This window comes from Scomber scombrus, chromosome 12 (assembly GCF_963691925.1).
Source record: "Scomber scombrus chromosome 12, fScoSco1.1, whole genome shotgun sequence".
NCBI classification, from domain to species: domain Eukaryota; kingdom Metazoa; phylum Chordata; class Actinopteri; order Scombriformes; family Scombridae; genus Scomber; species Scomber scombrus.
This window is the reverse complement of record NC_084981.1, coordinates 24,209,630-24,225,272: the sequence shown is the minus strand read 5'-3', so window position 1 is coordinate 24,225,272 and position 15,643 is coordinate 24,209,630. Positions and strand designations below refer to the sequence as shown.

Below are 15,643 nucleotides of genomic sequence, written 5' to 3'. Positions count from 1 at the left end.
TCCAACCAGTTTGTGGCTCAAGGAGCATTAACCTGACAAATGTTCTTGTTTTATTTTGAAGAAAACCATGTGGAGATTTTAATTTTCTGCCTGTGTGATTACAGTATGACTTCTTTAACTCTTCTATCTGTGCAGCTGAATGCAGTGTTGCACCTAACAGTATGTTTGTCACTCTGAGTGTGACTGATGTACTGTTAAAAGTTTGATAGTTTAGTAGTGTACTATTTACTATTAATTAAAGTTAGGGTTTAGGGTCAGAGCTGAGAGTCTATAGAGTCGTGGTCACCAACCCTGCTCCTGGAGAACTACTGGCCTACATCTCCCCACTCTAACACATCTGATTTTAATAGTGAACTCGTTATCAGGCAGCTGCAGCTTGTCACGGGCTTGATAACGAGTTTATTATTAGAATCAGGTGTGTTAGAGTGGGGAGATACCTAAAACATGCAGGGCAGTAGCTCTCCAGGAGCAGGGTTGGAGACCACTGCCATAGAGAATAGTCTTAAATGTAGCATCTTGTCAAGAAACATAAACAATAAAAAAATGTAGGGTCATTGAATGTATATAAATGTTATAGGCAGTCTTAAAGGAGACACTTATTGTACGAGGTTGCTATAAATTCAGGTGTGACTGTAGCGTAGAGAGGGTCAGTCAGACACAACACTACAGGTCTGGATCTTCAACTGTATATTTTAAAGGTATTTCCTGATTAACATAATTTCAAGATGATGTTTTGTAAAAAGAAAATGTGTTTTGTGTGATATTTTAGATGTCAGATCTTTTTTATTGTGGCCTGGCAGAGTGGTGGTGAAGTTCAGGATTTAACAAACAGTGAAAACATTCTGGCTCTGTGAGCTCTGAGGAGTCCGTCGGTGGCTCCACTGTTTTGTGAATGTCAAAAAGACCTAAAGCACCATCATATCAAGGAACTGAACACTATTCACTAATATATAAATACAAGTTAGGGTCACTTACTGTGATTTAAGGATTGAACTGATAATAAATTGACCCTCCCACCCTCCAATTTACCTGAACTGAGCAGCTTTTTAAGACTAAGGGCGTACTCACACTAGGCAATCGTACCGTGCCCAAGCACGTTTGCCCCCTAAAATCCGGATTATTTGGCTAGTGTGAGTGCAAGTGTACCGTGCTTGAGTAGGGTACACTTCCCTGGCACGGTACGGTTGGAAGAGGTATGCTTGAGCACGGTACGCTTGCACTCACACTAGCCAAATAATCCGGATTTTAGGGGGCAAACGTGCTTGGGCACGGTACGATTGCCTAGTGTGAGTACGCCCTTAGTCTTAAAAAGCTGCTCACACACCTGAGCATGTTTTATGAAAGTAAACTGTCTATATGTTTTTGTGCAATGTGTCGGAGGTAACCGTGCTTGAGTACACGTAATGTGAGTGCGGGCCAGCGGGGGACAGGGGAGGGGGGACATCCGTGCTTCAGCACGGTACGGAACAACTGGCCCTAGTGTGAGTGCGCCCTAAGAAACAAAATGTAGGTTTAACAAGTGTATTTTTACACCTTATTGTTAAAGAGGTTTCCCATCAGCACAATGCAGAGGCGGTAAAGTAATAAAATGTTTTAGTTGTTGACAATGTTGCTTTGAAAGTTTGAAAGGACTGTGTGGGTCTCAGGATGAGAGATTTTTGTTCTCCTCATTGACCAAAAACATTTTTATATGCAGCATAATGCAGGGTTTTGTTAAGAATGGTGTAATAAAATCTTTAAAGTCTCTGCACTGTTGCTATGACTGGTTTGTCTTTTAAGTTTTTTCTTATTACAGGTTGAATCAATAATTGCTCTGAGTACAGGGGGAGGGGATTTGGATGCAAGTTTATTTGTGTTTTTTCTTATGGTCACATTTACAGCAACATACTTTAAACAAAATACCCACATTTATACTTATCAACACACATATCACATCTTAAAATCTCTCCTGTTGTCTCTCAGTACTTTCCCACACATACAAACACACGCACACACACACACAGACCCAAATATATTTTTAATCATGCACACAAGCACACACCTTCACATTGGCTGAGGCAGGCACTCTGTCACAGAAACATATTTTAACAAGTTAGTAAACACAGCGACCTGATGTTTGAATTGCATGAACTTGTGTGGTGCCAGTTGACAAAAGACACAAAGATAGAAATATATGCACATATAAGTTTCTGTGAGATATGAGAAAAAAGGGATCCAGATGAATGTAAAATGGTCCCTTAGGGGTCGTTAAACAATTGGGAAATTTTGCATGGATATCAAATCAGCAGTCACAGTCTGACATTAGTCTGATCTTCATCTGTGCTAATGTCAGCATATATCATCACTATCCAGGCATCTTCCACAACTGCACCTACACATGTTAACTTCATACTAATGATATCACAAATGAGCAGCAACTTAACAGGCAAATCATAGCTGTAGTGTAGTTAGTGTTGATAGCTGCTTAATGATAAAGAGTTCAGTAGTTTTTATGATTTCCAGCATCCAAATTTTCCAGCTACAGAACACATAAACTGCATCAAAGTTTAGGACTCTAACAGTATTATCAAAATGTAGGAAGGTAAGATTAGCAATTCAAATGTTTTAGTTCAAGTGTTCTAAATTTCTCATTTAACTACACATTTATCTTTTTGATGTTTCAGGAAGCTGAATTTTGATTTTGGCATCAGTCTCCTAAAACAAAACACTGTTGTCCTGCAGGTTTAATTCATTGGCAAAGAAATAACGTGAGTTCAGGACGAGGTTGGGCTGATTTTTCAAAAGTTTCCATCATGGCTGCATGAATCCATTTAGTAACATGACTACAATCAGTCCCAAACAAATGTTTCAAATTGACTGCAGTGGCACAGTAACACAATGCAAACATAAAAAATGTCAAGACAAACATCCAGCAACTTGCATAATTTAAAAATGTGAAGAATGTAATTTTTCAGTCAGTGCAAAAGTTTCAGTGCTGAGCTGAAGACTGTGCTGCTTTCAGTCATGCAAGTAGTCAACGTGGACCAGAGTGGTTCAAAGACACAGCGTGCAAAATATCAAATACTGACATAACAGGCAGGATTCAGCATGACTTCATTTCATCTGAAACAAAACATAACGTAGAACGAACTTTAGGATTTAAATGAGAGACCCTGCAGCTCGCTGGGCACACACAAACAGTACCACAGTGTCAGATCACTGGTAGAATCTTAGTCTTCTCACTACTAGCACACAAATACAACATAAAAATATAATTGAGGATGATAGGTTGATGAATGGCAACTTGTCCTTAAAACAAAGCTTATATGTCCTTCATTGAAAATATGTCATGAAGTAGTCCACTTTTTTCCACACAGAAGGAAAAAAAGCAAAAAATCACTTATCCGTCACATGTGAAGAAAAGAAAAAAAATAAAGTTTAAAAAAAGGAATCAAGAAGACTTGGCCTACTTTCTTTCTCTTTGATGTAATCTATCTCATGTCAGGCATACATTTCTGAAAGGACTTTAAAACAAAGCTTTTCAGTAGTTTGAGCTAGAAATTTTTCGAGTTTGGGCAACAGGGTGGACCTGAGCAGACAAACAAGAGGCAGCCACCATAAATAGCCAAAGACACCTGTCAATCAAAGCAAATACATCTTCAAATGTACAATTAAATATCACGGTATTGGAACAATTGTGTCAAATTGCCACAACAAAAACATACAGAGGAGGTGAAATTAGCTATTAACAGGCTAGATTCCTGTTGGAAAAAATACTACTACTACTACTGATTGACTTTGACAAAATGAATCTTCTTAGAGACAGTATCTAGTGGTTGTTGGGGAAAACTGCACCATAAGGCACTTCCTCTTTGGCACTCCCTGTCATGGTGACTGCCGCTTGGAACCTCCTCTCTCTCCTTTTCGGTCTTATCTTTCTCCGCTTCTCTCTCCACCTTATTTATATCAACTCCGAGCTTCGTCTCACATGTTCTGGGACCACCCCGCACCTCTCTCCCTCCCTCTCTCTCCATCTCTCTCTCCCGTGGGTGAAGTGGTACAGCAGTGTAAATTCATCCTTGAACATATGCTGACCTGTCAAGTGATCTAACACCCCACCTTGCTGAAGATGAACTCCGTAGTGCTCTGCCTCACCTCTCCCTGCACACAGACCCTGCTCCACCAGCCAGTCCACCAAATCACTGCCCCGGAATACACTTTCAAATTGGGACTGTGGGTGTTGATGGAAATGGGGACCATGCTGGTGTAGGTGCTGAGGATTAGCTGGGTCATGAGTTTGGTATAACTGGAGATGGTAAATCTGCTCTTCTGGGATATCAGAGTTAGAAATATGTGTTTGGTGTTCCGTCTCAGGTTCCAGCCGGGGTCGGGATGGGGGAGAACATTGGCGGCAGGATTCAGCCGGATCGTGAGTTTGGTGCAGACCTTGTGTCTCGGTGTGTAGCTGCTCCTGGAGGTGCTGGGCTTGAAGATCCTGATTTGGTAGAGGGTACTGCGACTGACAGGAAGGGGAATGTCTCAAAAGCTCATTCCCCTCCTCCTCCTCCTGTCCTCTTCCTCCTCCAAACCTGTCATTATCAGAGGAAGGATTCACCTGTCGAAGCGCTCACACTCTCCCCTGAGCCACTGGGGTGTGATAGAGAAGAAAAGAAAGGGGGAAATGGGCAGGCAAAAGGAAGCAGGGAGGAAAAAAGGTCATGTGTAACAGGTAGAAAAGGATTAAATAAAGGGGAGAAAGGGGAAAGGAATAATGGGAAGAAGTTTGTATGTGTTAGAAGAAAAGAAAAGAACTTAAAACCCATAGAAATTGTGTTATAGTTAAAGACCAAAAAGGGAAAACACAGCCTAAAAACTGCCCTATATACTGTATATGTATATTAGATATATTCTGTTCTTAATAATTACACTCTTATTATAACTTGCAATCGTGCAACTACAGCTAATGCTACTATATATTTGTGTTTGGCTGCAGTATTGAGCAGGTATTGCAAACCATGATGTAGCTTTATTGTACCATAACATAGAAATGTGTAATGTCTCAACTTTAATTTGTTTTGGGTAAAAGGACTGGGTGGATAGAGGGTCTCAAAAACTGCACCAAAACAGATCAACAGATAGATAACATGCAAAGAGGGTGCAGAGGAAAATCCATACATCAAGAATTTTCATTTGAAGAATCAAATGAAAATAAACGAATGACTCAGTAGTTAATGTGGAAGTGAACAGGATCAGAAACTAGCTCATGGGATCATTTAAACAGTTCAGATGTAAAACAAAACATACATAAATGGATAATGGAGACATGATTTGAAATCAAAGCTTTTCACAGAGAAGACCCAAACACTGTTTGACACATTCAAATGCACAGACAAAACATTTAGTACTAGCACTCATACCTGCGTGTGTGAACTAAATCTTGTACACACTGGTCTTTGTGGTAGCGGACAAACTGGGTACAGGTAAGTCTGACCTCCTCTGGTACACTTGAAGGACTCAACTCTTCGCTGTCCCGGCCATGCCACAAGCTGAGCAACCTGAAACAGGAAAAAAAAAAACATTATTGTAGTTATGTGTCTCAAAATGAATCTACTGTAGAAACCATTCAGTGTCATCTCACCTCTTCTTGAAAGGCAGGATGATGAGGTGTCTGTCCAGACCAAAGATCCCAAAAGACAGGAAACCCTGAGAGAAACAGAAGGTGAATTACTGCAATTAAAGTTTTAGTTACGGTTGAGTTAAAGACATTACTGTGGTACTCACCATAATGTTTAAACATTTAAAGAGGACATATGATGCTTTTTATAATTTTCTGTTATTTTTATAGTGTTACGATGTTGGATGTCTATATTAAACAGGGTAAAAGGTCCAAAACTTTAGGTGAACGTAGCTCAAAACTTTCAGCCTGATTTGTTTGTAAAGTTGCCTCTACTTCTCCAACAAACTGACGTCAGATGGTTCACACATGCCCACAAATGGCAATCTGTTCTGCAGTGTTTGATGCTGAGGTTGTTCCATGTAGTAGTACATGTGTGGATGTTATTGAGAAGTTTTTATTTCAAGTAAAGAACAGGAAAAAGAGGCAAAATCTGATTACTACTGTTTGATTACGTAGCCTATGAAACAGCTGGAAGTCTACTGAGATGCAGCTTCCAGGAATTAACCAGAACAGAGTGATCTAATTGGGATTTAATTTAATCAATTTAAGGGCTTTAATGAGACAGGAGATAAAATGGCTTGTTTCAGAGAGTGGCTAAAATGAGAGGGCTGTATGTAGGGTCAATATAAGATTAGATAAGTGTTTTGAACTGTAAATCAAGCAAAAATATTCCAGTAAAGACCCAGAAGAAAAATGTAGACATGGAAGCATGCCTGATACTCTACGTCCCCCTTAATGTACATAGATGCATCCACAAACACACACCCACACCACACATAGAGATACCTGTCCATAGTTTGCCACAGCACAGAAGAACTGTAGCTCAAGATAAAGTCTTCCTGGATCTTTGTTGAACAACCACCACAAACAGCTGGACAGGTTCTGTATTAAGACAGGAGCATTAATCAGTCAGACACCAATTTTATCTAAGCTTTGCATCATAAGTATATACTAAACAGGTTATGGAAGTAAAGTAAAGCAGATTTTTCTTTTCTTTTTTTTTGACACACAGGCCTCCTTTTACACCTTCCATCTCATTTAACAAGCATCTAGTATCTAGATAGTAACTATATGTGATTTTGTCAGGTTACATTTTTTTCTTAATGCTAATTTGCTAATTACACTCACACATTCACACACACACTTATTAACAGGGTAATCCATTCTCACCGCGAGCAGGCTGACAATGAGCAGCAGACAGAGCAGAACGTGTCTGACTGTCTGTTTGTCGTCGGTGGGTTGAAGCCCAGCAGGCGGTGGCAGGTTCAACGGCTGCTCTGAAGGGGGGGACGAACTCTGCTGCTGACCGTCACACAATCCCCCAATGTGGCCTGGAGAGAAGAAAAAAAACATTACCACAATTACATTCAAGGGAGATTGGAGTATTTGCTCAGTTCTGTATATTTTTATGCTGTTTTACTGCATAGTTTTTCATTATACCTTGAAAAATGTTGTTTTTTTTGGTTACTTTTCTTGACTACAAATAAAAAAATTATGAATTTTAAAATGATGAGGGTGCCAATGTAAGTTATAAATGTGCACACCTAATATAAACTCTTTATTTTATTGTGCAAATTAATGCCGGCATCTGTCTTTGTTTTCTGTGGCAACATTTAAACTATAAATGTGAAGCTGAATATCAAACTGAGCCTAGAAATTCACCATTTTCTATCAGGTCTTTGGAGATTAATGAGTTTGCAAGTTTTGGCCATGCTAATTATTAATACAGTATATTTAAAATGGTGTCTAATGCAAGTACAATGGAAAATAAAGTAATGGATGAAGGATTAAATGATTTAATGTGTGTTTGTTACCTGTGCTGTTTGTGTGCTCCCTCTGCGTGCTGGCTATCATGTCAGGTAACGTCTGGAGAGGAGAACAGCTGTGGAGGTCTGGCAACACATCACAAACAGTGGTGATATTTACTGCTTGGTTTAAGTTGTGGACTACTTTGTCTTCTGAATGATCCACATAAAATGTTAGTGGTATTCTAAAAACCTGCAGACACAATACTTCTTCTTAAAAAAAACACAGAACCCAGCTACCTGAGTTGATGCTGGCAACAGGTGAATTTGCTGTTTGTGACTGTTGTTGTTGTTGTGAATCCTCCAGGCCACCAGGGGTCCTCATCTCATCATTGATGCCTATTAAAGCAGCTCTGTTCAGGGCCTGGTAGCCGCTCTGCTCCCTGTCTCCTTGACTGAGACCCATCAAAGATATTGCACCGAGCACCAAGCTGACTGCAAGCACCACTGCTGTACTGATTATCTTTAGAAGAATATAAAATTATACAAATTATACTATTTAATTATGAGTTTATTCTGGGATTCATAAGAAATTATTTATCATAAGAAAAAAATAGAGGTCGCCTTGAAAGAGAGAGGACAGGAAAACATGAAAATAAACTGAAAGTAATGTGGAATTATTTTCTAACCTGAGCTCTGCCATAGAAGAAGGCAGAGTCTATGGTATCAGTCCTCTCTCCAGTTAGAAGGAGACTGCCGACCATCAGAAAGGGAACCCTACACACACACATACACACACACAATTCAAACCAAGCAAATTCCAAGCATTTTCCATGATCTACCTGTCAGTAATTTACTTTATTATCTTGTTTTTCCTCAGACCATTGACCAGTGGATGATTACATGATGCACAGATTTAAAAAAGTAGATGAACAGTAGATGACGCTGTCTCCCTTATAATGTTAATTTCTGTCTAGCAGTTTGTGGGAAAGCAAATATTTTAATTGAATTAATGTTGATCTGTTGTTTTTTAACAAGGTTATTATTGTAAAATTTGAAAGGATTTAGAGAAATATCCGGTGGTGTTTGGCTGTGTTGACTTACCCCCAGCCCAAAATCATGAAGACTCCTGGTCGGAGTCTCAGCAGATCATCTCTGTTAGTCAGAGCCAGACACAGCGGTATTAAACCTAAAAGGGAGAGCAAAACATACATGCAAACACCAGAGTGAACAAAATAAACACAATTAATTTCAAAATTGTGTCAAGCTGGTGAAAACCGAGGTCAACCGCTCACAAATATACTCACTCACCTGTCCAAATGTATGTGCTGTACAGAGACCCGTAGAGCAGAGTGAAGGTGAGAATTTTGCCAAATACATTATCCTCTTGTTTCACTAAGAAGTTCCACAGGATCATACTGACACACACCAGGAACTAAAGTAGGGCAGAATAAGAGTATGAAAGTGAGAAAGCAATTCACTCAAATGACATTTCCTGGATAAATTAACAAAAAACAAGACCTTCAACTATCATTAGAATAAAACACACATAAAACATACAAAAACTGAAATAAATCTATTTTTAAGCTTTAAATTACTTGAGTTGCTACTGGAGACCAACCTGAGCCAGGAAAAGATTTAAGGCAAAGAGGTGAGGAAGTCTGTTAAACTTCCTGCTGAGCAACATCACCGCTATGGTCCAGACCTGAGAGAAAACACAGGCACAAGATCACACATTTCTATCATTATATTTGTTAAATTACTGACTAATCTCCATCTAAAAGGTATTTAAAACCACATCTGTCCTCATAAAGTCTGAAAAAACGCTCTTACAGTAATGGTCATATTCATCTTACTGATATTCTACTTCTTATTATATAAACAGAAATCAAGTCTTTCAGTATTCATTCTTGTCAGCTTGACTGATCCTCTTTGGGACACTGTCCTTACTCCAGGTCACATGCAAACACACATACCAGTGCTATGAGGCTGACAATGCTGATGTTGAAGCTAACGTTCTCAAGCTCTGTCACCAGGGGCGTTGGATCCATCAGAGGGATTGTTAATAACCAAGCCGACACGTACATGATGGGCGCAGAGAGAAATGTACTGATCACCATCCCTGATGTTACCTAGACAGAAAGACAAGAGAGAGAGAGAAATTAAAGACACTAAATGACTCAAAATCTGGCTACAACAGACTTTCATCAGCATGCTCTAATATACCAAACACTTAATTTTGATTGTCCATGTTGATAGTGTTTCTTTTACATGTAAACAAAATGACATAACATTTCCATGATTCACTATTACATCTAATGGCCAGGAATATACTGTAGCTGGCTGGTGTCATGGCATGGGGGGTCAATAAATAAATAAAGTGTATTATGTTTACAGTTGAAATGTTCAAATGACACACTGTTAGCAAGAAATTGGCATTTTCTCAGCTTGTTAGGCTTGTGTGAGTGTGCATGTGTGTGTGTGTGTGTGTGTGTGTGTGTGTGTGTGTGTGTGCATGTGTGTGTGTGTGTGTGTGTGTGGGGTTGTGTGTGAGATCCTTGTATGGATTATGAGCTTTCCTGTCATGTGACCTGACCAGGAGATTGGTATTGGCCTCATAATTTTGACACACCATGACCAGGACAACTTGTTTTTAGGTCAAATTGCTTTCAGATGCTTTTTGAAGCTTAAAAGCCATTTTTTATAGTCCTGATTTATGCATTTCATAAAGAGTGCTTAAGCGGCGTTTTAATGGCTTCTATTTAACGATAATGTATCAAAAATTGCTGTTGCTTAACTATTTCATACAGTACTCACCACCTCTACCTCCATGTTATAGTGTGAAGCATAGATGGCCACACTAGGTGCGGTTGGGAAGACTCCATATAGGAAAGCAAAGTTAGACAAACTGGTGTGGTTGGCATTCGTGCTGTTTACTCCTACGTCCAGAATATCCACCATGTCTTTACAGACCAACGGCATCACCAGCCTGGGAAGAGAATAGGAACGGAGAAAATATGCAAATTATCATAATTAACTAGTGGTTTAAGCAGTTCCAGTTAATGAAAATCAGACTGAGAAAATACTATCCACATGTTGGCAGGATTAGTCATAAAACCCAGAAATGTTCCAACATGGTTTGGGATAGAAGGGATAGAGGGGGTGTGGCATTGGACTACATTATATTGAGGTGTGTCTATTATTTTGTCCTGTTCATGATAAAATGCTTCTGAATATAATAAAGTCCAATATAACTCCAGGACTAACTTATGGCCATCATCCCCCATCCTCTACTATACACACGCACATGCACAGTTCCACTTACAGTTTGGCTGTGATGAGCAGAATCAAGGCAACTCCTGTGTCTCTGGTTAGTTTTCCAAGCTGCCCGACCTGCAACAGAGAGACACAGATGTCTTTATAATGATAACATTCTTCATGCTTCAGAAGAGTTGAAAACTAAGTTTAGTAACGAAAATACAATAATAAGGCTTCACTGAAGTCATAACAGGGCAATTAAAAAGTTTGAACAAATCCAGTCTCACCATACTGAGGCCCAAGTAAAACAAGGCTGCCCCTCCAAAAGAGTTGGCCAAGCCATCTATGAACTCTGACAGCACAGCAGGGATCTGCTGGTCCAGGGCAAAATGAGAGATGATCCCCACTATCACCATGAACACTATGGGGTTTTTCAACACCTGTAGAGATTGAGAGTAAGAGTTTCATAGAGATTAAATAACTTTTAAACAGTTGATAATAAGATCTGAGAACATCTGATTTTGGCAAATAGTAATATCAAAAATAAAGTGTGGTAGACAGCAACGCATGTACAGACTGGGCCTTTAAATCTAATCTAATGTGGCTTTACATTTGCTATGGTTTGTTATTCACCATAAAAACACCAGTAAGTCCAGTACCTGTAGCACTACAACTCCCACAATGCCAGCTGTGCTGTGCTGTGGATGGCTGTCCTGCTTCCACTTCTGCACTTCACAAAGAGCAAAACCAATGGGGTTGAGGAGCATGAGGGAGACTGGAGCAACTAGATAGATGTACTGGAGGTACTCTGGATACGTGCTCCGGTACAGAGCGTCAACTAGAAAAACAGAGAGAGATAGAGATGCATTAGTATTCTTCTCCACTGACAACTTGCGAGAGGAGTATACAGCAGTGTTACTCTGCCTCACCTATCGGGTATCCCAAAGCAAAGTCATTGCTCTGTGTAGCAAAGATGGCGTACAGACCGGCTTTGCTGTATCTGTTTTCTGGACTGGCCACCATCAGCGTCAGCACACATACCAGCACAAACACTGTCACCTATAAACAGGATGCAAGACTCAAAGTCAGGTGTGTGTTACTTTCCTTTAAGTGTTATTTATGTTATTTTAATCACAGTGTTAGATTCTCCTTGTCTAGAATCCTCTCAAACCATCATGAGATAAAATACAGAGTACATACGTACACATACTAAAAAAAGTGTAAACACACACACACACACACACACATACACAGAGACACAAAAACAAACACCAACCTTTGCGACCAGGACACTCCAGAGAAACGCCCAGATGACGTCTCCAAAGTCCAACAGCACCATGTTTTTAAAGAGCAGAGCTGGCAGAGCAAACTTTGAAACGAAGTTCCCCAGACCCTTAGCCTGGCTCCCTGTGATGATATCTGCCCTGTAGGCAGGAATGAAGGGAATAGCCATTAATACACATAAAACACAGAGTGATTTTTCACTTGTGTATTTTCACTGGATGACTCTATACTCCCTGTATACAGCAAGATATTTGGTTGGATATTGTTATTTTGAACGCTACTAGCAATGCCACTTTGAGAAGTAAATTTAAGGTTCACTGGGGCAACAAACACCACTTAAAATGGTCTGGAGATCTCGTCAGTGTGCATCTATTTTTGTGCATGCCTACCTGCCAGCTATGTAGCCACACAATATGATGCCAAAGCACTCAAGCAAAGCCGGGAAAAGCTTGTCGATTGACATGTGGGGCCCAGCAGCGGAGCCGGCCAGGGTATTATGGGAGATGTTCTTCCCATGGATCAGCACATAGTTGTTGGCAGTCTCCATGGTGATGACGGGATGGGGGATACCAGAGGGGTCAGGTGATGGCTGGGGGAAATATCAGCACTCTGGAGGAAGGCAAGGAGATAACACATTTATAATTAGGAGGTAGAAGTGAATGAGGGAAAACAAGATAGGAGGAGAAAAGGAGGGGTTTTGGGGGGGTTAAAAGGAGACAAAACAAGAAGTTAACAGTCTAATGATAAAGAGGGGAGCATGACAATGACTGCCATAAAGAGAAAACACTTGATTCATCTGGAGGAAACCCACAATAACACCTATTAACCACTGTGTACATCAAAAAGGGAAATGAAGTAGCTGTCTATTAGGGTGCCCCAGATTAAACATGCTGTTAGCTAAGTCAGCACAGTCAATAACAGGAGATGTATACAGTGTAATGTCTCTGTAGCCAAATAAAGCTATGTCACTAAAGCTAAATAAAAGCTTACCAAGACAGCGCTGTTTGTCACTGCCATCTGACCCTTAGCTCTAGCGCTATTTGCATGCTAAAAACATCAGCAGTAAGCTACATCTTCCGCATCTGGCACAAATATAACACACACAACGACATATTTAGTCATTTAGATATTTAAATGCTTACCTGTGTTACTTAAAAGACCATCTTTTTTTATGCAGAAAAGCGTGAGATTTGACTGACTTGCGTGCGTGAACAAGCTGGGTGTTTTTTTTGCCTTTTGGAACTGACAGCTGCCGAGAGTGGCGACGCCCCTGAAAAATGACTGACGGGCGGCTCAGCCAATCATCATCCAGCTTCGTTTCAGCACTCGACTGTGATTGGTTAAGAAGCGTGTTGCGTGTGTGACACAATGGGCTGGTCCATTCATGCGAGGGCAATTACAGCTTAAAGCTTATTGAGTGATGAATTAAAAAAAAATGTGACCACTAAAGGAAATAGCAAACTAAGTGAAGTGGTTTGTCATATTTTTATCTCTAAATTGGTTAAATAAGATCACATTATTTCTTCAATTTAAACAGCAATGCTCAAACAAAGTAAAAGTGTAGACATTTTTGATGGCTGTTCCCTTTAAATTCCTGCCTATTTTTTATCTCGTGAAATTTGCTGCATTGTGTGAAATCTATACGGTGCTACTTCACTACCTCACATATATTTCACAGTCTTTAAGATGCTTTTAATGACTGATGAATTGCCCTTTGGAAATTTGGAAATTGCCCTTTTTAATGGAACAATGACTTACAACAAGAATCATTTATTTATATTGACCAAATATGTGAATATCAACGCTGTGAGCAGGATTTGAACCTGCGCGGGGAAACCCCATTGGATTTCGAGTCCAACGCCTTAACCTCTCGGCCATCACAGCCAACTACACTGCTTTTCATCCAATAAAACAGAAAATCTCTGAGTCTATATATATTATTTCTAACCAGCCAAAAAGCTCAGCTAGACAAGTTTCTGAAAACATTCATGTCATCCTTTCAGGACCACTCAGATCTAGGACTGCAGGAAAGGTTTTACTGGATTTTACATGCAAGAGCAGAGACCATAAACTAATATAAGAATGGCTCATGTGTATAATACTTGCTGAACCCTTTCACTTACACTCAAATGTTCAGCAGGTCAAACAAGATATTTTGTTGTATTTTCTGTTGTATTACACATGATATTGTACAGACATTTATTTGTTTTAACCGCACACTAATATCCAATTATGAAAAACAAAATGACAATAATTGTGTTGTTAAAAATTGTGAACCTATCCTTGACAAATTGATTAATTTGTTGGTTCCTTTTTTAAACTGTCTTAAAACAACGGTCAGGTGCTCAAATGAACATTGAAATAAGTTTTCTTTGCTGTAATCGTTCCTCCTGTCCATAGTGGCCATAAAAAGATCCCCTTCAAATGTGCTTTTTATGTATTTATTGTGCCTTTTTGCAATGCTGCGGGTGGGAGGGTGTGTTTCTATGTATAGGTATTTTTTGCTTTGACATTTTAAATTCTCTATTTTTCTGTGTCCACACATACATTTTGTTTAAAAATGTATTTAATAGTGTATCTGAAGCTTATATGAGACTTCAGCAGTCAACAGAGTTAGTCACATTTACCAAGTCTTTACTAGTCTTTTTTAAGCATTAAATTCCCTCTTTGTGTTTCCCTGTTGAATAATCTGAAGCTTCATATTAGCTTCAGATACACTTTTAAATACAAGGAATTGCAAAATAAGAAGCTTGTGGATGTTAGCTCCCATCACTTCCACTGTAAGTGTATTGTGAAGGGATCTTCTAATGGCAATAATTAACAGGAGGAATGATTAGGGGCAACATATAACACTTTCAATATCCATTGTGCACCTGATTGTTTTAAGACAGATGTTTTTTAAACTGTGAATCCATCCTTTAAAAATATTCTGTTGAGTTTTCAGGAGATCAATGTGAAAATACACAAAATAATCACTGTGTTCCTGGTAGATCATTTCCATGAGTGTTCCACTTCAATTTTTTGTGTCTCATTCAGGTAGCTCGCATGCAAACCTAGGTGTATTAAAGTCTCTGAGAAAAACACAGATATTTTTTCTTTAGTTTTAGGTCAATAACGTCAAAATTATACCGCTAACCCCCAGTACATTGTATTGAAACCATACAGCAAGCAAAAAGATGACTTGCTGTCAACTAATGCCATGAGCAATCTGTGCTCATGATAAAACAGTACTTTCAGGTAGAGGAGCTGCTGTATCTCTTGTAACAGCGTCGACAGAAGCACGGGGGGCTACGACGGACCTACTGAGCTTCCAAGTATCTGTGAGATCCCTCATAACTTGAACAGTCAGTGACACTGAACAGTTAATTCGATCGATATTGCTTGAAGATAATAACAAAATCAAATACCATCATTAGTGTGTCAGTATATTTCAGATGATAGTTTGATTGTTATAGATATTTACAGGAGAGAAAATTAAGGAATGATTATTAGAGGTTGTTGAGTAGTGGATGGTGTATAAATGACAACACTTAAGCTACAGTATTTCATATTATATATCATAATAGCCAAAATCCCAGACAATGTCTCATACAACACATGTTTTAATGAATGTTTTGCCCAGCTTTATTGCACAAACATATAAAGGATGCATATTGGTTATCTAAGAATACAAAACAAATGGCTTCATTTGGGTTCTGGT

The 15,643-nt window shown here is 39.3% G+C and overlaps 1 protein-coding gene and 1 non-coding gene across 3 annotated transcripts; both read right to left on the bottom strand.

Moving 5' to 3' along the window:
* Positions 1-1,835: 1,835 nt before the first annotated feature.
* Positions 1,836-13,181, bottom strand: gpr155b (G protein-coupled receptor 155b). Of its 2 annotated transcripts, none has more exons than XM_062430421.1 (20): positions 13,086-13,181; positions 12,333-12,550; positions 11,936-12,083; positions 11,589-11,718; positions 11,319-11,497; positions 10,947-11,099; positions 10,727-10,794; positions 10,219-10,390; positions 9,378-9,533; positions 9,023-9,106; positions 8,713-8,836; positions 8,506-8,590; positions 8,091-8,178; positions 7,702-7,924; positions 7,471-7,548; positions 6,827-6,987; positions 6,443-6,538; positions 5,618-5,682; positions 5,397-5,534; positions 1,836-4,568 (listed from the first exon to the last, which is right to left on the bottom strand). In XM_062430421.1, exons 2-20 carry the CDS (start codon positions 12,488-12,490, stop codon positions 3,941-3,943), a joined length of 2,934 nt encoding a protein of 977 aa, XP_062286405.1. In that variant the 5' UTR covers positions 12,491-12,550; positions 13,086-13,181; the 3' UTR covers positions 1,836-3,940. The 2 variants fall into 2 exon arrangements, with proteins under 2 accessions (XP_062286405.1, XP_062286406.1); XM_062430422.1 differs by having other exon boundaries at positions 4,428-4,626.
* A 564-nt stretch (positions 13,182-13,745) lies between these two features.
* trnas-cga (transfer RNA serine (anticodon CGA)) lies at positions 13,746-13,827 on the bottom strand. Its single transcript has one exon. It is a non-coding gene; the product is annotated as a tRNA-Ser (tRNA).
* Positions 13,828-15,643: the final 1,816 nt, after the last annotated feature.

Excerpts from the sequence above, each read along its gene's own strand:
- gpr155b (XM_062430421.1), bottom strand. The coding sequence starts at position 12,490 with ATGGAGACTGCCAACAACTATGTGCTGATCCATGGGAAGAACATCTCC. Across the intron at positions 12,084-12,332 it reads TGTGGCTACATAGCTGGCAG|GGCAGATATCATCACAGGGA; the intron begins GTAGGCATGCAC and ends TCCTGCCTACAG. Across the intron at positions 5,683-6,442 it reads CTGTGGCAAACTATGGACAG|GGTTTCCTGTCTTTTGGGAT; the intron begins GTATCTCTATGT and ends TGTTTCTCTCAG.